This window comes from Centroberyx affinis, unplaced genomic scaffold, assembly GCF_046629955.1.
Source record: "Centroberyx affinis isolate AG114_WGS23_722 - 3 ecotype Tasmania unplaced genomic scaffold, CSIRO-AGI_Caff_v1 ptg002702l_1, whole genome shotgun sequence".
In the NCBI taxonomy this organism is placed as follows: domain Eukaryota; kingdom Metazoa; phylum Chordata; class Actinopteri; order Beryciformes; family Berycidae; genus Centroberyx; species Centroberyx affinis.
Genome location: NW_027280879.1, coordinates 88085 through 101713, shown reverse-complemented (window position 1 = coordinate 101713; position 13629 = coordinate 88085). Strand labels below are relative to the sequence as shown.

Below are 13629 nucleotides of genomic sequence, written 5' to 3'. Positions count from 1 at the left end.
TGACAATCTTTAATTTATGAATCCATCCTTAATGAAGAAAGATATGACATCTGCAAACAATTACATCTCACAGTGGAATATGGTTTCATTCGTTTTTTTTGGCTTATAGTTTAAGATAGATTTGTGGTGTGTGTGTGTGTGGATCAGAGCACGAGAGTGGTCACTGGGAGGTTTTCTGTGTATGTCACTGGGGAAATTGATGTGTGTGTGTGTGTGTGTGTGTGTGTGTGTGTGTGTGTGTGTGTGTGTGTGTGTGTGTGTGTGTGTGTGTGTGTGTGTGTGAGAGAGAGAAAGAGAGAGTCAGGTTTTCATCACATGCCTCCTCGTGCCTGTGCCCTGTGCCTAGTTTCGGTTGTGGCCTAAGAATAGAGGTAGCAGCAGAGGTATCAGGCAGAGCGTGTGCTGGGAAACAGTGAGTTGGCAGAATAAAACAAAGACACACTCATGATCCTGGACAATGGCAGCTCTTTGTTCATGTGTACAATACTCAGAAGTTGAATTGACTTGTGCAATGATCCGCTTTTACCTGAAGTGTCAACATCCGTTTGTTCACTGGGTTGTTTACAAATGAATAAGCTAAAACCCAATTTAATAAACAGGAATAGTCATATTAACACCAGTCAGTGTGATAAAAACAGTGTAATAGTTCTGCTTCCTGTGGGTCAGGTAGGGCTGTGTGGTGATGTAACACACCCTCTGGCGGCCATATTTGAGGTCCTCAGCTCTTGGTCAACAGTGGCTGAGAAAAGCCGACTGCGTTTCTAAATCTACAACTTGGCCGTCCCAACATTATTCAGTTTCTCTGCTGTTGAACTGATTGTTTCACCACAGATAAATCTGATCAATTTTGTGATTATTTAATGTCAGCTTGTTAGATAGCTAACCATTTGGTCAGCTAACCGTCACTGTCTTGTTGTAGACGTCTGAATATAAGCTAGCTAACGTAGCCTATCTAGTTGAAGCTAGCATTATAGTGGCTAGTATTTTCATGCTAAAAAAACAAAAATGTGCTCAACATACTCCCAGAAAATAATCCACTCCAAAACATGACGACTTGAAAAGGAAAACCAGCGCTCTCGTTGACTAATCTTCACAATTTATTTGGATGGTGTGTCAGTGGATGATTTGACTACAAAGCCTTCGATATCAGGCTGACTGCTGACATTCTCCACAAACATACATGGTGCAAATTAGTCAGTGAGAGTGCTGGTTTTCCTTTTTAACTACTATCACTATTTACCATTAGTAATGCTAGTGCTATTTACATGCTAACAGTAAAATCAGTTGCTTAGCTAAATTAGCCTGCTGGCTAGTGTTTTGCTACTTCTGATTGGTGGAACTGATGACTGGCTGGAGTCAGGACGTTCTGATTGGTGCAGCATAGTGACACATTACTTCTGACTGGAGGGCTGACTACAGGATCTTGACTCACATACAAAAAAATGCCAGGAACAGGTAGGGCTGGGTATCGGTACTCGATACCTTTAAGGTATCTACTGAAATAACCCAGTACCAAGTAGTATCGAAACTTCTCCAGTCAAACAATACCTGCACTTGATACTTTTTGTACACAGATCTGGAAAAAAATGACTATTCGTATGGTTTTTCTTGCAGCCAATCACCGCAAGCGTTCTTCGATTTAATGCGACGTGTGATTGGCCCACTACCGCAGCAGCTACAGCCCACACAGTCTGTGGTGGTGAAGTCGAGCGCGGTGTGTGTGACGGAGTTGGCAGTTCAGCGTGCCGAGATGCCACCAAAACGTTAAAAAAAAAGGTATCGAATGAAGTACTCTATTGGTATCGGTATCACTTTAAAGGTACCGGTATTGGTACTGGTACTGTAATTTTTTAAACGATACCCAGCCCTAGGAACAGGCTGGAGAACTTATGTAAACCAGTGGGTTCACATGCTGAATAGGCCACATATCCTTTGCAATTTCCTTGTGAATACATTAACTGTCGACCAGCAGATGGTGCTAAACCTTCCTTGTGTTGATTGACAGCCCCAATGGCCCGAAACAAGTGTCAACCATTTTGTGTTCTCCTGTAATGTGCACATTTCCTCAATGTTCTGCCTGAGTGAAGGCCTGCATGCATCCTTTGTCCTTGTCATATATTGTAGTTTAAACTTGATACTGTATTGTCCCTCTCCCTCTGTCTCTGTCCAGATACATTATTTTAAATTGGGATATTGTCAGCAGGAAAATAAAATATAGCACACTACAGATGAAATAAGTATCCCAATACAAAAGATAATTCAAAGGAATAGAAAACATAAACATCTGTCTCTCAAATGAATGAAATACATAATTCTGTATACTTCATTTTAATACTTTATTAATTTTCACTGCACATGTTCAGTTCAGGGAAACACATGTCATTATGGATTTGTTACATGAATATCTATTGCACTATAGATATCTGTTATTTAAAAATACATGTTATGAGGTGGCATTAGACTGGCATGGCACCAATATAAATCTCTTTTTAATAGAGTTTGGCATGTTACTTTTAAAATAAGATATATCAAGACACAGAATTTTGGCACACATCATGTACAGTACTTGACACTCAAAACCCCAGAGCAAACAAAACAACGACCCACTTTACTCGACGTCGATTCATATACAGCAGATGGCGCGATTTACCAAAATGGTTTCCTGAAGGCAAATCAAGAGCTTGCTTTGAAGGAGATTAGCCTTTATCAGACCGGCTGTTGATGGCGGATGGACGTGAGCGAACGATAATCTGAATTCGATATAGCAGCCTTGTGAATATCCGTGTCAAAGCAAGGACTTGAACATATAGAGGAGACGTGGTTTGGAGATGGCCAGTGTCGGTAAATGTTAAAAATCTTAATTCCAGTGTATTAGCCGAGAGGGTGTGGACATTAAAGTGAAGACCTGTAGCGATGAGGAGGCTAATTAAGTAAAGTGCTGAATGGCGAAGGCCTGAGACCCGGCGCAAATACAATCAGCTCTGCACAGCTGTAATTCACTTCCCATTTTTAATACCCGTGACACAGGGTCATGTCATCGATCTCTGTAGTAAAACACAGAACTTGTATCACGCAACAGTGAGCAATGCAGGTTCATTTGCCTAATTAGCCTTGGCTAGCACTATAGCATCTCAGTGTGGCTTCTGATCGCAGCTTTCAAATCCACACTGCAAAAAATGACAAGTTTTTAAGTGATTGATTTTAACTTGTTTCCAGACCTATCAAGATAGTTTATATTTAGTCAAATGATCTCACTGCACTGGCAGATAATCTTGCTGGTTTCATGAAAGTTCACTTGATTCATGCCAATATGACTTCTTTCAAGAAATCATCATAAAACAATGAAGAAAATCTTGAAACAAGAAACTTTCTCCAAGACAATTTCACTTTTACCAAGTAAATGTCCTCAAACAAGTTAAATTTTCCGGAAAAAAAAAAGTCTAATTTGTTGAAAACGGTAAAATAGTCCACCAGTACAGTAAGATGATTTCACACAAAAAAAAGCTAAAATAAACTTGATAAGTCTGGATACAAGATGAAATAAATTAACAAGTTTGTCAGTTTTTGCAGTGCAGACTTCAAAACACAATGGCACAAACGCAGCAGTTGTCTTTACAGGAATAAACAGGCGAGGTTAGACAGGGAAATGCCTCAGTGCGTGTGTGTGTGTGTGTGTGTGTGTGCGTGTTGGTTACCTGCCAAAGTGGCTGCTAGCACATTAGCATAGGCTAATTTACCAGCCACAACTAAGATTTACCAGCACATGGCTGGTGGCTGGTGTTAATTTCCCGCCCCTGGAGGTGACAGAAAGACACAAGACAGAGGATTAATATGCATGTTAGGCCTGCGTTTGTACTTGTGTGTTTGTGTGTGGGGAAGACTGGTTGCGTACATATGCTCGGAGTGTGTGTTTGGCATAAAAAAAACATGGGAGGTGAGGAGCGAGGGATTTTGCAAATGAACGTAAAGAAGCAAAGCGTCGGGCGGATGAGGAGGCTCAACACAGCGTAGTTTTGGCACAGTCAGTAGCCCGCGTCAGTGCAATGCAGCAAGCAGATCCTCCAGTCCTGAACACAGCAACACACAACCGAGCCGGAGAGAAGGACCGCCTCTCCATTAGAAGATAGATCACAGATAGAGTGTACTAACTGAATAGTAGGGTTGCTCACTATGTGGACGTGTAAATATGCTTTATTATGGTGCGTGACGGAATGGCTCCGTTGTCTAATTAGCTATTAATGACATATCTGTCACTACGGTTAGCTCTGCATGGCCAGATTTATGTAACATTACTTGATGGTAATTTTCAAAGCTCTGGAGAACACGCTAATCCACTGCATAATTCATCTCGGAACAAGCCTACTGCTTCAGTCAGCTGATTAGTATTCATAAGGTTTGGCGTGACGCTGGTATGAGTGCCACTGTTGTACCGCAACTACATTCACGGCTCAGTTTTTTTTTTACATTCAGCTTTAAACTTCAGTTAACGTGGGAGGATTAATAATATTTGGGGTCAGGAGAGAGGATGATGCTGGAGATTTTTTGTTTTGTTTCGTGTGATGCTTAATCTATTCTAGTCTCTCTCCTCAGATTGCGGTCGCTGCTGGTTGCGGTTGCTGCTGCACTTCAAGGAAAGGATCTTGTCGGAGTCTGTCAAGCCTTTTGTTTCACAGCATAGAGATACAAGTATGAAAAATAACCATTTTTAGTATATTTGCTCTGATGTCCCTGGGGAGAAGCAGTCAATGGTTACATCATCGTGTTATAACTATGGCATAAAACCTCAAACCGTCAAGACAAACTGTCACATACGTAGGCAGCAATGGTAGGAATCAGCATTGGCAGAGCAATAAAATACATAACATACTCCACTGGTTTAAGTACAAGCCTTTTTTTTTTTTTCCTCCTGGCAAACTACGAAATGCAACTCTACTACATCGTCTATGCGGCTCCTTTTAGCTTCACCTGCCCTTTATAATGATAATGTAAGTATATATTTATTGAAAACGCTGTAGCGCAACACCTTGTTCACATCTTTACACGTTGTCGGCTCGACGGAGACCGGAGGTCGTCCGTTCCGGTCGAGGATGATCGGATCGGGAGCGGGTGACAGCGGCGGATTGGGGCCCTTTTGTCGCTGTCAGCTCTGCTTCCCAACAGATGACGGATACTTGGGATTTTTACCCGACTTTTGCGCCAGTGTACCCAGAAGTAGCAAAAAGATAGATTTTACTGTTGGTTTTGACATAACAACCTGTAACCAATGTCTCTCTCCAACAAACGACTCAACAGAAAATATTCTTGACTGTATATTCTGAATGGAAACTTTTATGTTGGTTGATAGAGACATTGATGGTGATGATTATTCTTTAATGGTTTTCTGTTTCATTTTTTCAGTAAAGATTCTCCTTCTGAAACGTATCTTTCATTTTCTTTTGTCATTTTCTTTTTTTTTAGTTTTTTAGTAGACGATGCTGCACATTCACATTTCTGTAAGAGCGAGTGCTTTCCTCCAATGCTCTGGGGAGGAGGAGGAGGAGGAGGAGGATGAGGAGGAGGAGGATGACGACGACATGAAAACACAACGGACAAAGTTGTGAACAAGGCGTAATAACGATGTCTGATACCATCTGATAAAAAGATGCAAAAAACTGCCTTGTCTGAGGAGGAGGCGCTGAGACACAGTGATGTTCGAGAATGAGCTCTTGCCCATCCGCCTACTTCCTGTCAAAAAGCTGACACTTCCTCCCAGCGTTGTCGTTTGACTCGGCTGCACCAATTATAGCGCCAAGTCCAACCGAGTCTGCAGTATTCTGCCTCGACTGCAAAATTGTGCTTAGGGGTATATGTCCCAGAAGTGTTAAGGCTTTTTAAATCTCAATACCAGACATTTTTCTAAATACTAATGAGCTATACTAATGAGGTTCAACAAGATGTATGAGTAGATGTAAGAGCAGTATTAAAGGTTTACATATTCACAAATAAGCACAATCAAGTAGATTTCAAAATAAGTAGAGAAACGGTAAAAAGAATTGGCCTGGTATTGGTGTTTTTTTTTGCCTAACTCATAGGATATGTATCTTTTGAGTCAGAGAGGCAAGGTTCGCAAAGCACTTATTGTGGTTGAATCTCGATAAAACTCTCAAGACGTTTCAATTCGTAGACAGCAACCCCTAGCCACTTAAGTTTCAGTGTTACTGTATGCATTTTCAACTTCTGATACATATTATTGTTGAGACAGCTGCAGGTATGTTGTTTCACATTGAGGATAATGAATTTAATCATTCATTCACTGGCATTTTCTGGACTTGAAAGTTGTTTTTTTGTCTCAAAATCTATATGGAAAAAGGGCAACAAGAAAAGTGAATTGAAGTCACCGCACAACCCAACCATGTACTTCAATGCTCTGCGAACCTAACCTGGTCACGGTGGCTCCTTGTCTTTCCTGCCATTGGGAGCCAATAAGGATGAGGGGTTAGCATTAGCGTTAGCTGCAGTTACAGGAGCCACAGGGCGGCTGCGGCGAGCAGGAGCGACGGCCCCAAGGTGGAGGCCAGCGAGGCGGCCAGGGGCCCGCCGTTGTACACCAGCCTGTAGGAGATCACCTCCACCTTGAACCCGTCCTCGGTGGCCATGCAGCGGAACACGCCCTCCTTCAGGGGCACGTCGACGGCCGGGCCCAGGACGCAGGAGTCGCCCGAGAGCAGGCAGGGGTAGTTCATGATGCAGTTGTCCTTCTCCCAGCGGTAGGTGGCGTGGAAGGAGCGCACGGGGCAAGGGAGGAAGACGGAGGTGTTGGACTGCACCACCACTTCTCTGGGGGAAGTTTTACGCTGCTTCAGTGCTGCAGGGGGAGAAATTAAGAGTTTCATTCCAAAATGAGCTATCCATCTTTTGAAATGTGCCGCAGACAGAGTAATTGCAGGAAGAAAAGTAAAATCTACTAGTGAATATTTTTTATAGTAATAATCTGTGACATTTTCATATAACTAAACTGATTGATTTAAATAGTGATTCAACCTATATCAAGTTCATGAAAGCTTTAAAGTCGGTGTTGGTTAGGGTTTTCCCGGGAAAAAATTACACAGGATTATGCATTATTTACTTCTATTTTTTTTGGAATTACTAGAAAAAGAACTGGGTAGTTAGCTTGAGCAGTGATAGCCACCATGGCTGAACAGACAAAGAAAAGAAAGAGGGAAAAGAAAAGAAAAGAAAACCTACAGAAACTCAAACTGCGTCAACAGAAAATCCAAGCCCACGCCCACACTGTTTGATTGACAGGTGATCTCTGGGAAGCGCAGTGCAGAAACACCACAGCAGTGAGCGCTGAGCAACAAATTACCTCTTGAAAGATATACAGTATATTTGCTATCTGTACTTTTATCTTGCAAAATAGCGAGGATGAAATAATTTGTGTTGCACTGAACATATGTAACATATTGTTTCAAAATGGAACATTTCATAAAGGAAAACTTTAAAATACAGATTAATAATGGAAAAAAGAATGAAAACAAATTTGAAATGATCATGAATGCATTTCCATTGCAATTGTCTTGATCTCAGGTTTCCATAACAGAAAAGTAATAGTTATCAATTAAAAAAATTAAAGCACATTTCTCTTTAAAATCATCTCAAAGTATTATTTTCAAGGGAAATAGACTGGAGCTTGCTACTGTAAATGGATCCATCGGCCTGAAAGTGGCACCATTGACACACAACTGGTAATATGTGCAATGGAAAAAGGCAGATCACTTAAGGAGATACCCTTCCCATCAGAGGGGAGTAATTGTCATGATTAGTCGAGGTTATAACTCGGCTTTGAGCTGTGAAGCAGGGCGAGCTTTGATATAAAAAACTCTCCCCGCGGGTTTGTGGACTCGGCTCAATTATATGATAATCATCTTTTGACTCAGAAAAGTTCCTATTTTGGCTTAATTAAGATACAGAGAGAGAGTGGGGAGAGCAGATAGGCGCTCACCGGCAGCTTCCCCGCAGATTGAGGCGTTTGACTGGTCCAGATGCTGAATGAGCGCCCTGTTGCAAAAGAACAGAGAGAAAGGAAGAATTAGCAGTAATACGTAGCTTTATGAACGGCTGGCTTATGAGCCCCACATCAGCCTAAACTCTAAACTCTCAAATTAAAACATAAGACACAAATGATTCAACAATATGAGACAAAAAAAAGGCGTTATGTAATCGTGTTCCTATGATTTTGGTGATTTTCATGTCGTGGAACTGAAGATTCACAAGCTCCTTTGTAGCAAGAGCAATTTTCACGACCCAGAGAAACTCATTCAAAACTGTTGATATCATTTATGTCTAAAATTTTGGTGAGTTTCATGTTTTTCTTTGAACTGAAGATTCATGACCCCAGGACCCTTGAGATCAATCTAAAATCCCATGCTTCAATTACAAAACTGCATGGTTGTCAATCTCAGCATAAGGCAGTTTTTTCTTCTAAATTCCTAGCTGAAAAAAATAGACTTTTTGAAGATTTATGGTTTAGATTAGAGCTGAAACAATTAGTTGATTAATCTGATTACTAATTATAATCAGAAAAATCTCATTCTGACAATCGATGAATCGTTTTAGTCATTTATCAAGTAAAAATACCTAAGATTTGCTGCTTTTCTCTGTTTCATATCATTATATTATGACTATTTGGGGGTATTTGGCTGCTGGTCAGACTACATAAGCACATTTAAGAGTTTGGGCTCTGGTAACTTGTGAAGGGCATTTGTCATTATTTTTCACATTTTATAGACTAAATGATTAATCGAAAAAATAATCAATAGATGAATGGATAATGAAAATATTGGTTAGTTGCAGCCCTAGTGTAGATCTGACAGCAGTGAGTGTTTTGAGGAGCCTAACCCCTCGGAGCGAGGCTCAGTCTCATCAGCGCCGCGGCTGCAGATTTCCAGCAGCTCTGCAGGAGTGACATCATATCTAATCATACCCAGAGCTGATGTTGTATCCAGGGGGGATGGCGATGCATCTCCTCCTGGCCCGGTCCCAGCCGCAGTACGGATCCCGGGAAAGGATGCATTCCCTGCATGTGTCGCCATAGCGACCGCAGTCAGCCAGCGGCAGCCGCTGGACCTCCATGGCTGTGCCGACATAAAGGTGGCCCTGGGAAGGAAAGATGTAATATAAGATGCGCATGCAGCTGAAATGTTATCATGATAACATTAAATTACACTGGGAACAAGGATTCAGCTGATATGAGCTTTTGAAGCCTGATATCTATGATGATCATTTGGGATTGAAGCTGCCAGTGGCCAATATTTTGTGCGGATATTCAATATCTTTAGATTTTTATATTTGATTTTCATGCCACAAGTATTCAGTGTCCTCCCAGAATTTGATCCTTCTCAGGATGGAAAACCCTCTGAAGCAGCATCACGGGACACTAAAACTCTGAAACTGAAACCCAGACTGATGAAATTATTTTAGGGCTTGCAGCTCTTTAAGGCAGGGAGAGACACCACACCGTCACTCTGGGATAGGGGATAAGATATCTTAAAATGAATAATTAATGAGCAATTAAAGAAAAAGAAAAGGAAGGACAATTAAAAGAAAATAATATTACACCACAGTTTTTATGTAGCTGTGGTCAGCAACCTCCATCATAGCAGCAGTGGACAACATGACATGATATCTGTTGTTTAATAAAAGGCCAATATCAAACCCTGGAAACTAGTTGAAATCTGGAAATGAAGCCTAATTCGATCTTTCATTTCCTTTCCTGGGTTGGGGGTGCTGGAGCCTGTCCCAGCATGCACTGGGTGGAAGTCAGAGAAACGGCCTGGGCAGGTCGCCCGTCCGTCACACCGTACAATCACACACTCATGTATTTTTTTTTTCATGGTAAAAGCAGGATGGGCAGCTGACATCACGTTCTACCACACAGTGAAATGACAGCAGCATATTCACACTCGTACCTTTTGGGAGTCGATGGCCATGTTTAGGACGGGACCCTCGTTGCGGAATAGAGAGTACTGGGATATGATGAAGGCCTCCTCACTGGTGTGGAGAACTTTCAGAACTTTGCCTTGTTCTGTTGGAAAAAAAAGGAAAAGGAAAGACATATAGGTCATTGTTTTGTCCCGGGACGCCTATCGCAAGTTCAGCCGTCCCAGTCGGGGATCCCGCTTTGATTTCTTTCATTTTTTTTCCTAATAAGGTTTTCTTGGGAGTTTTTCTTTATCTCCACTGAGGGTGTAAGGTTGGTGGTGCCAGGGTTGGCTCGGGTTAGTTAGGCCAGTGGTTCACAACCTGGGGGTCGGGACCCTCCAGGGGGTCGCGAGCTCATTTTGGGGGTCGCAAGATGATTTATAAGAAGAAAACATATTTCTGCTATAAGAATTTATTATCACATCTATTTTTTCAGATTTTTCTCAAATTTTTGCATTTTTTCTTGTGAAATACTGAATAGCTTTCAGCCTCTTGGCCTCCTCTGATAATGAATCAAATGAAACAATCTGAAAAGAGAAAATCATTCTTTGGTTGGACTCATTTGTGTCAGAGGATCGTGAGGAGGCATCGCTTCGTTTTAGGAGGTCAGTTGCCAAAAAGGTTGAGACTCACTGAGTTAGGCCTGTTCTGTCTTTGCAACATGCTAATTTGTGTCTTGTGCTTTGTTCTGTTTCCTTGTGTTTTGTTTTGTTGCAGAATGTATTGCATCATTTTGTTCTGTGATTGATTGTTGTTGTGATCAGTTAGATCTCGCTTGGCTCGCTCTCTGTAAAGCCCTTTGAGACAGGCTTTATGATGAGGGGCTGTAGAAATAAACCAAACTTGACTTGAGGGATGGATATTCAGTCTGCTAAACACTTCTAAATGCACATCTGCGAGAGCGCACACACACACACACACACACACACACACACACACACACACACAGGCTACACGCACGTAGAAGTTCGGAAGCCGTATCTTAAAATTTGTGACCTTTTCCTTTTCTCTTTATTCTTGATCCGTATTTATGTCCTTTATTATTCTGTAAATCACTTGAAGCGTTTTATAAATACATTTGACTTGACCGAAACAGCTTCCCCAGGCTGGAGGGTCAAAAGAAAATGGCAAAATTGGAGTTTATATTTCTCAGTGGCAGAGCTGTTCTGTACGGAGCCCGGGAGTGGCCATTGGGAGAGAAAAAAAGTTATATTGAGTCCACAATTTACTGTAACGTGCGCACGTTTTAGTCCATTTGTGCGCACGAGATACAATTCGTTCCCTTGATTTTGTTAAACTGTGCAATTTAGGAAAAAATGCAACTTAAACGGACCCTTTTAGGTATTGCAGATAGGCCTAGTAAGGATTTGGTATGTTAATATCCATTGTCTGTTTACACTGAATAGGCAAATCCCCCAAATATTGTGCTGCAACACACCCAGGACAGACCACATTTAAACATAATCACCAATATGTGTACTGACTCTTTATAAGCTCGTGAAGAGCGCATGTATTACATATTGAGAGCACAATATTATTATTTTGAGGGCACGTTTTGGTAATTTGTGTGCACGAGGAAATCGAGGGAACTAATTATATCTCATGCGCACAAAAATATAAAATGAGAGCTTGAATTGCATATCGTGCGCACGTTACAGTAAATCGTGGCCATGACATTAATTATTTTTCTCCCGATGGCCACTCGTGGGCTCCGTAGTTCTGGGCAGAGATAGGCAGAGATAATCTGATTGGTTGAGTTAAACCTCAGTGGGCGGAGCCAAAGTACCATCATTTTTCTGGCTAGGTACCTGAAGACTGAAGCCCAGAGAAAAAGACAAGAGGTAAGAGAGGTGGAAGCTAATATGATGAAGCCTAGAACTCTGAAAAACTGCCATCAAGCCATATCAAGTTATCTAATTGCCATTTATATATGTTTTTACCTATAATCTTTCAGCGCTGCACAGTTGGACTTTCCCTAACTACATAAGCCTTTCCCTATCTGTGATTCTTTTGTAATTCCTGCTTTATTGCTTTCAGGCTTCTCCACTCTTCTTCTCTCCAAACAGTGTTTCACAATGTTAAAAGATCTCTGTAAAAAGATGATTCTCTGCCTTCCTCACTGTGAGGATGTGATTACAGTGAAACCTTCTTGATTTTCTGAAGCCTTCCTGCGCTGCCGTTTGAGGCTCCTCCTCATTTGTAATTAGTTGTCCGGGTTCTTGCTGTCGCTTCGACTTCTTTAGTCCTGAAACTGCTTTCTCTCCGTTTCTCAACCTTCAAACCATTCCTCTCTGCCGCAGATAACATCCCCCATTTATCCAATTTATTCTCATCTCTTCCTCTAATCCTGTCTAGTGCTGTTTTCAAATCAGTGCTAACTGTTTCCCTTTCCCCTCTTTTCTTTGATCAAAACAGTGTATCAGCACAATGATAGGAGAAAAAAGAACGTGAGGGGAATAAAGGCGATGGTGCTGAACTCGTGTATCTGCCGGCTGAATCTTTTTCTTTTTTTTTAATCTTTATTTATCCAGGGAAGGTTTGCTGAGCACACATGTTCTTTTTCAGCTGTACCCTTTTCCCAATACACACAATACACACACACTAGTACACACAATACACTCACTCTACACACTGCTACAGTTAAGTTTTTACCTTTGGCCACAGTGCAAATCCACTAGAGTGGTTAGGGTTAAGTGCTTTGCTCAAGGCCAGCTTAACAGTAGTTTCTCATAGAGGGCAGAGTGCTATTCATTCCCCCCCATACACACATTTTCCCATCTGGTTTAGGGATTCAAACTTACAACCTTTCACTCACAAACCCTCGCCTGACCCCTAGAGCTACCTCCACTCTTAGATTACACAGGTGACAGCCAATACTCATTCACTTCCCCCTGCCTCTCGAACCTTTGGGCTACTCCTGCCACCACAATCCACAAAAAAACGAATATAGAAAACCCAGTAGCTTGTGATCTCAAACGTTAAGTCAAGTTGAAACAAGTGTATGTTCCTGACTCCCTCCGACCCCGCGGGGGGGGGTTTGCCGTGTGATTGAAACGATCCGAGCGGCTTTATTTCTTCCGGTGGTCAATCTGTCAGCGAGTTACCGAAGGAACAGAAAGCCTTCACTACCGCCTGCTCTCTTGTTCCATTTCCCAGAGTCCCCGGCCTCAGAGACGGACTGCTCCAGTTTCTCTGCAGGCGGACTCAGAGGTCCAGCAGGGCCTTTCACAGCTCCATCACCGCTTTGGTCACCGGTGACACTTTACACAGAGCCGGGCTGCGTGTTTTTTCCAGTCCGGGCTCCGTCTCCGGGGTCCGGTCTCAAGAACAAGTTTTTGACATCTTGGACTTGTCACAGTGTTTGCAATGTTTTGACCCGAGTTTTTATTAAATTAAAAAATGGGTCATTTTATTGATGTTTGGTTTATTTCCCCCCCCCCCCCAGCACTAAAAAACAATTTAAGAGATTTCACCCATACTCTACAAAAAATGACAAGTTGTCCAGTGATTTAATTTTTTTGTGATATTTTTAGTCAAATTATCTCACTGCACTGGTTTCAATAAATTTAAGGGTAACACTTTACAATAAGGGTTTCTAAGTTAAGTTAATGCTTAATAAGCATTAACTAACCCTTAATTAACAGTTAAATAATGTGTCTGGTAATCATT

The 13629-nt window shown here is 41.7% G+C and overlaps 1 protein-coding gene across 1 annotated transcript in view; it reads right to left on the bottom strand.

The window, feature by feature from the left end:
• Positions 1–6497: 6497 nt before the first annotated feature.
• Positions 6498–13629, bottom strand: part of LOC139657529 (semaphorin-7A) — a 42468-nt gene continuing 35336 nt past the window's right edge. The window contains exons 11-14 of the mRNA XM_071535406.1: positions 9948–10063; positions 8963–9135; positions 7982–8037; positions 6498–6844 (exon numbers count right to left, since the gene is read on the bottom strand). Of these exons, the coding sequence (XP_071391507.1) occupies positions 6498–6844; positions 7982–8037; positions 8963–9135; positions 9948–10063 (692 nt within the window). The remainder of the gene's footprint in view (positions 6845–7981; positions 8038–8962; positions 9136–9947; positions 10064–13629) is intronic.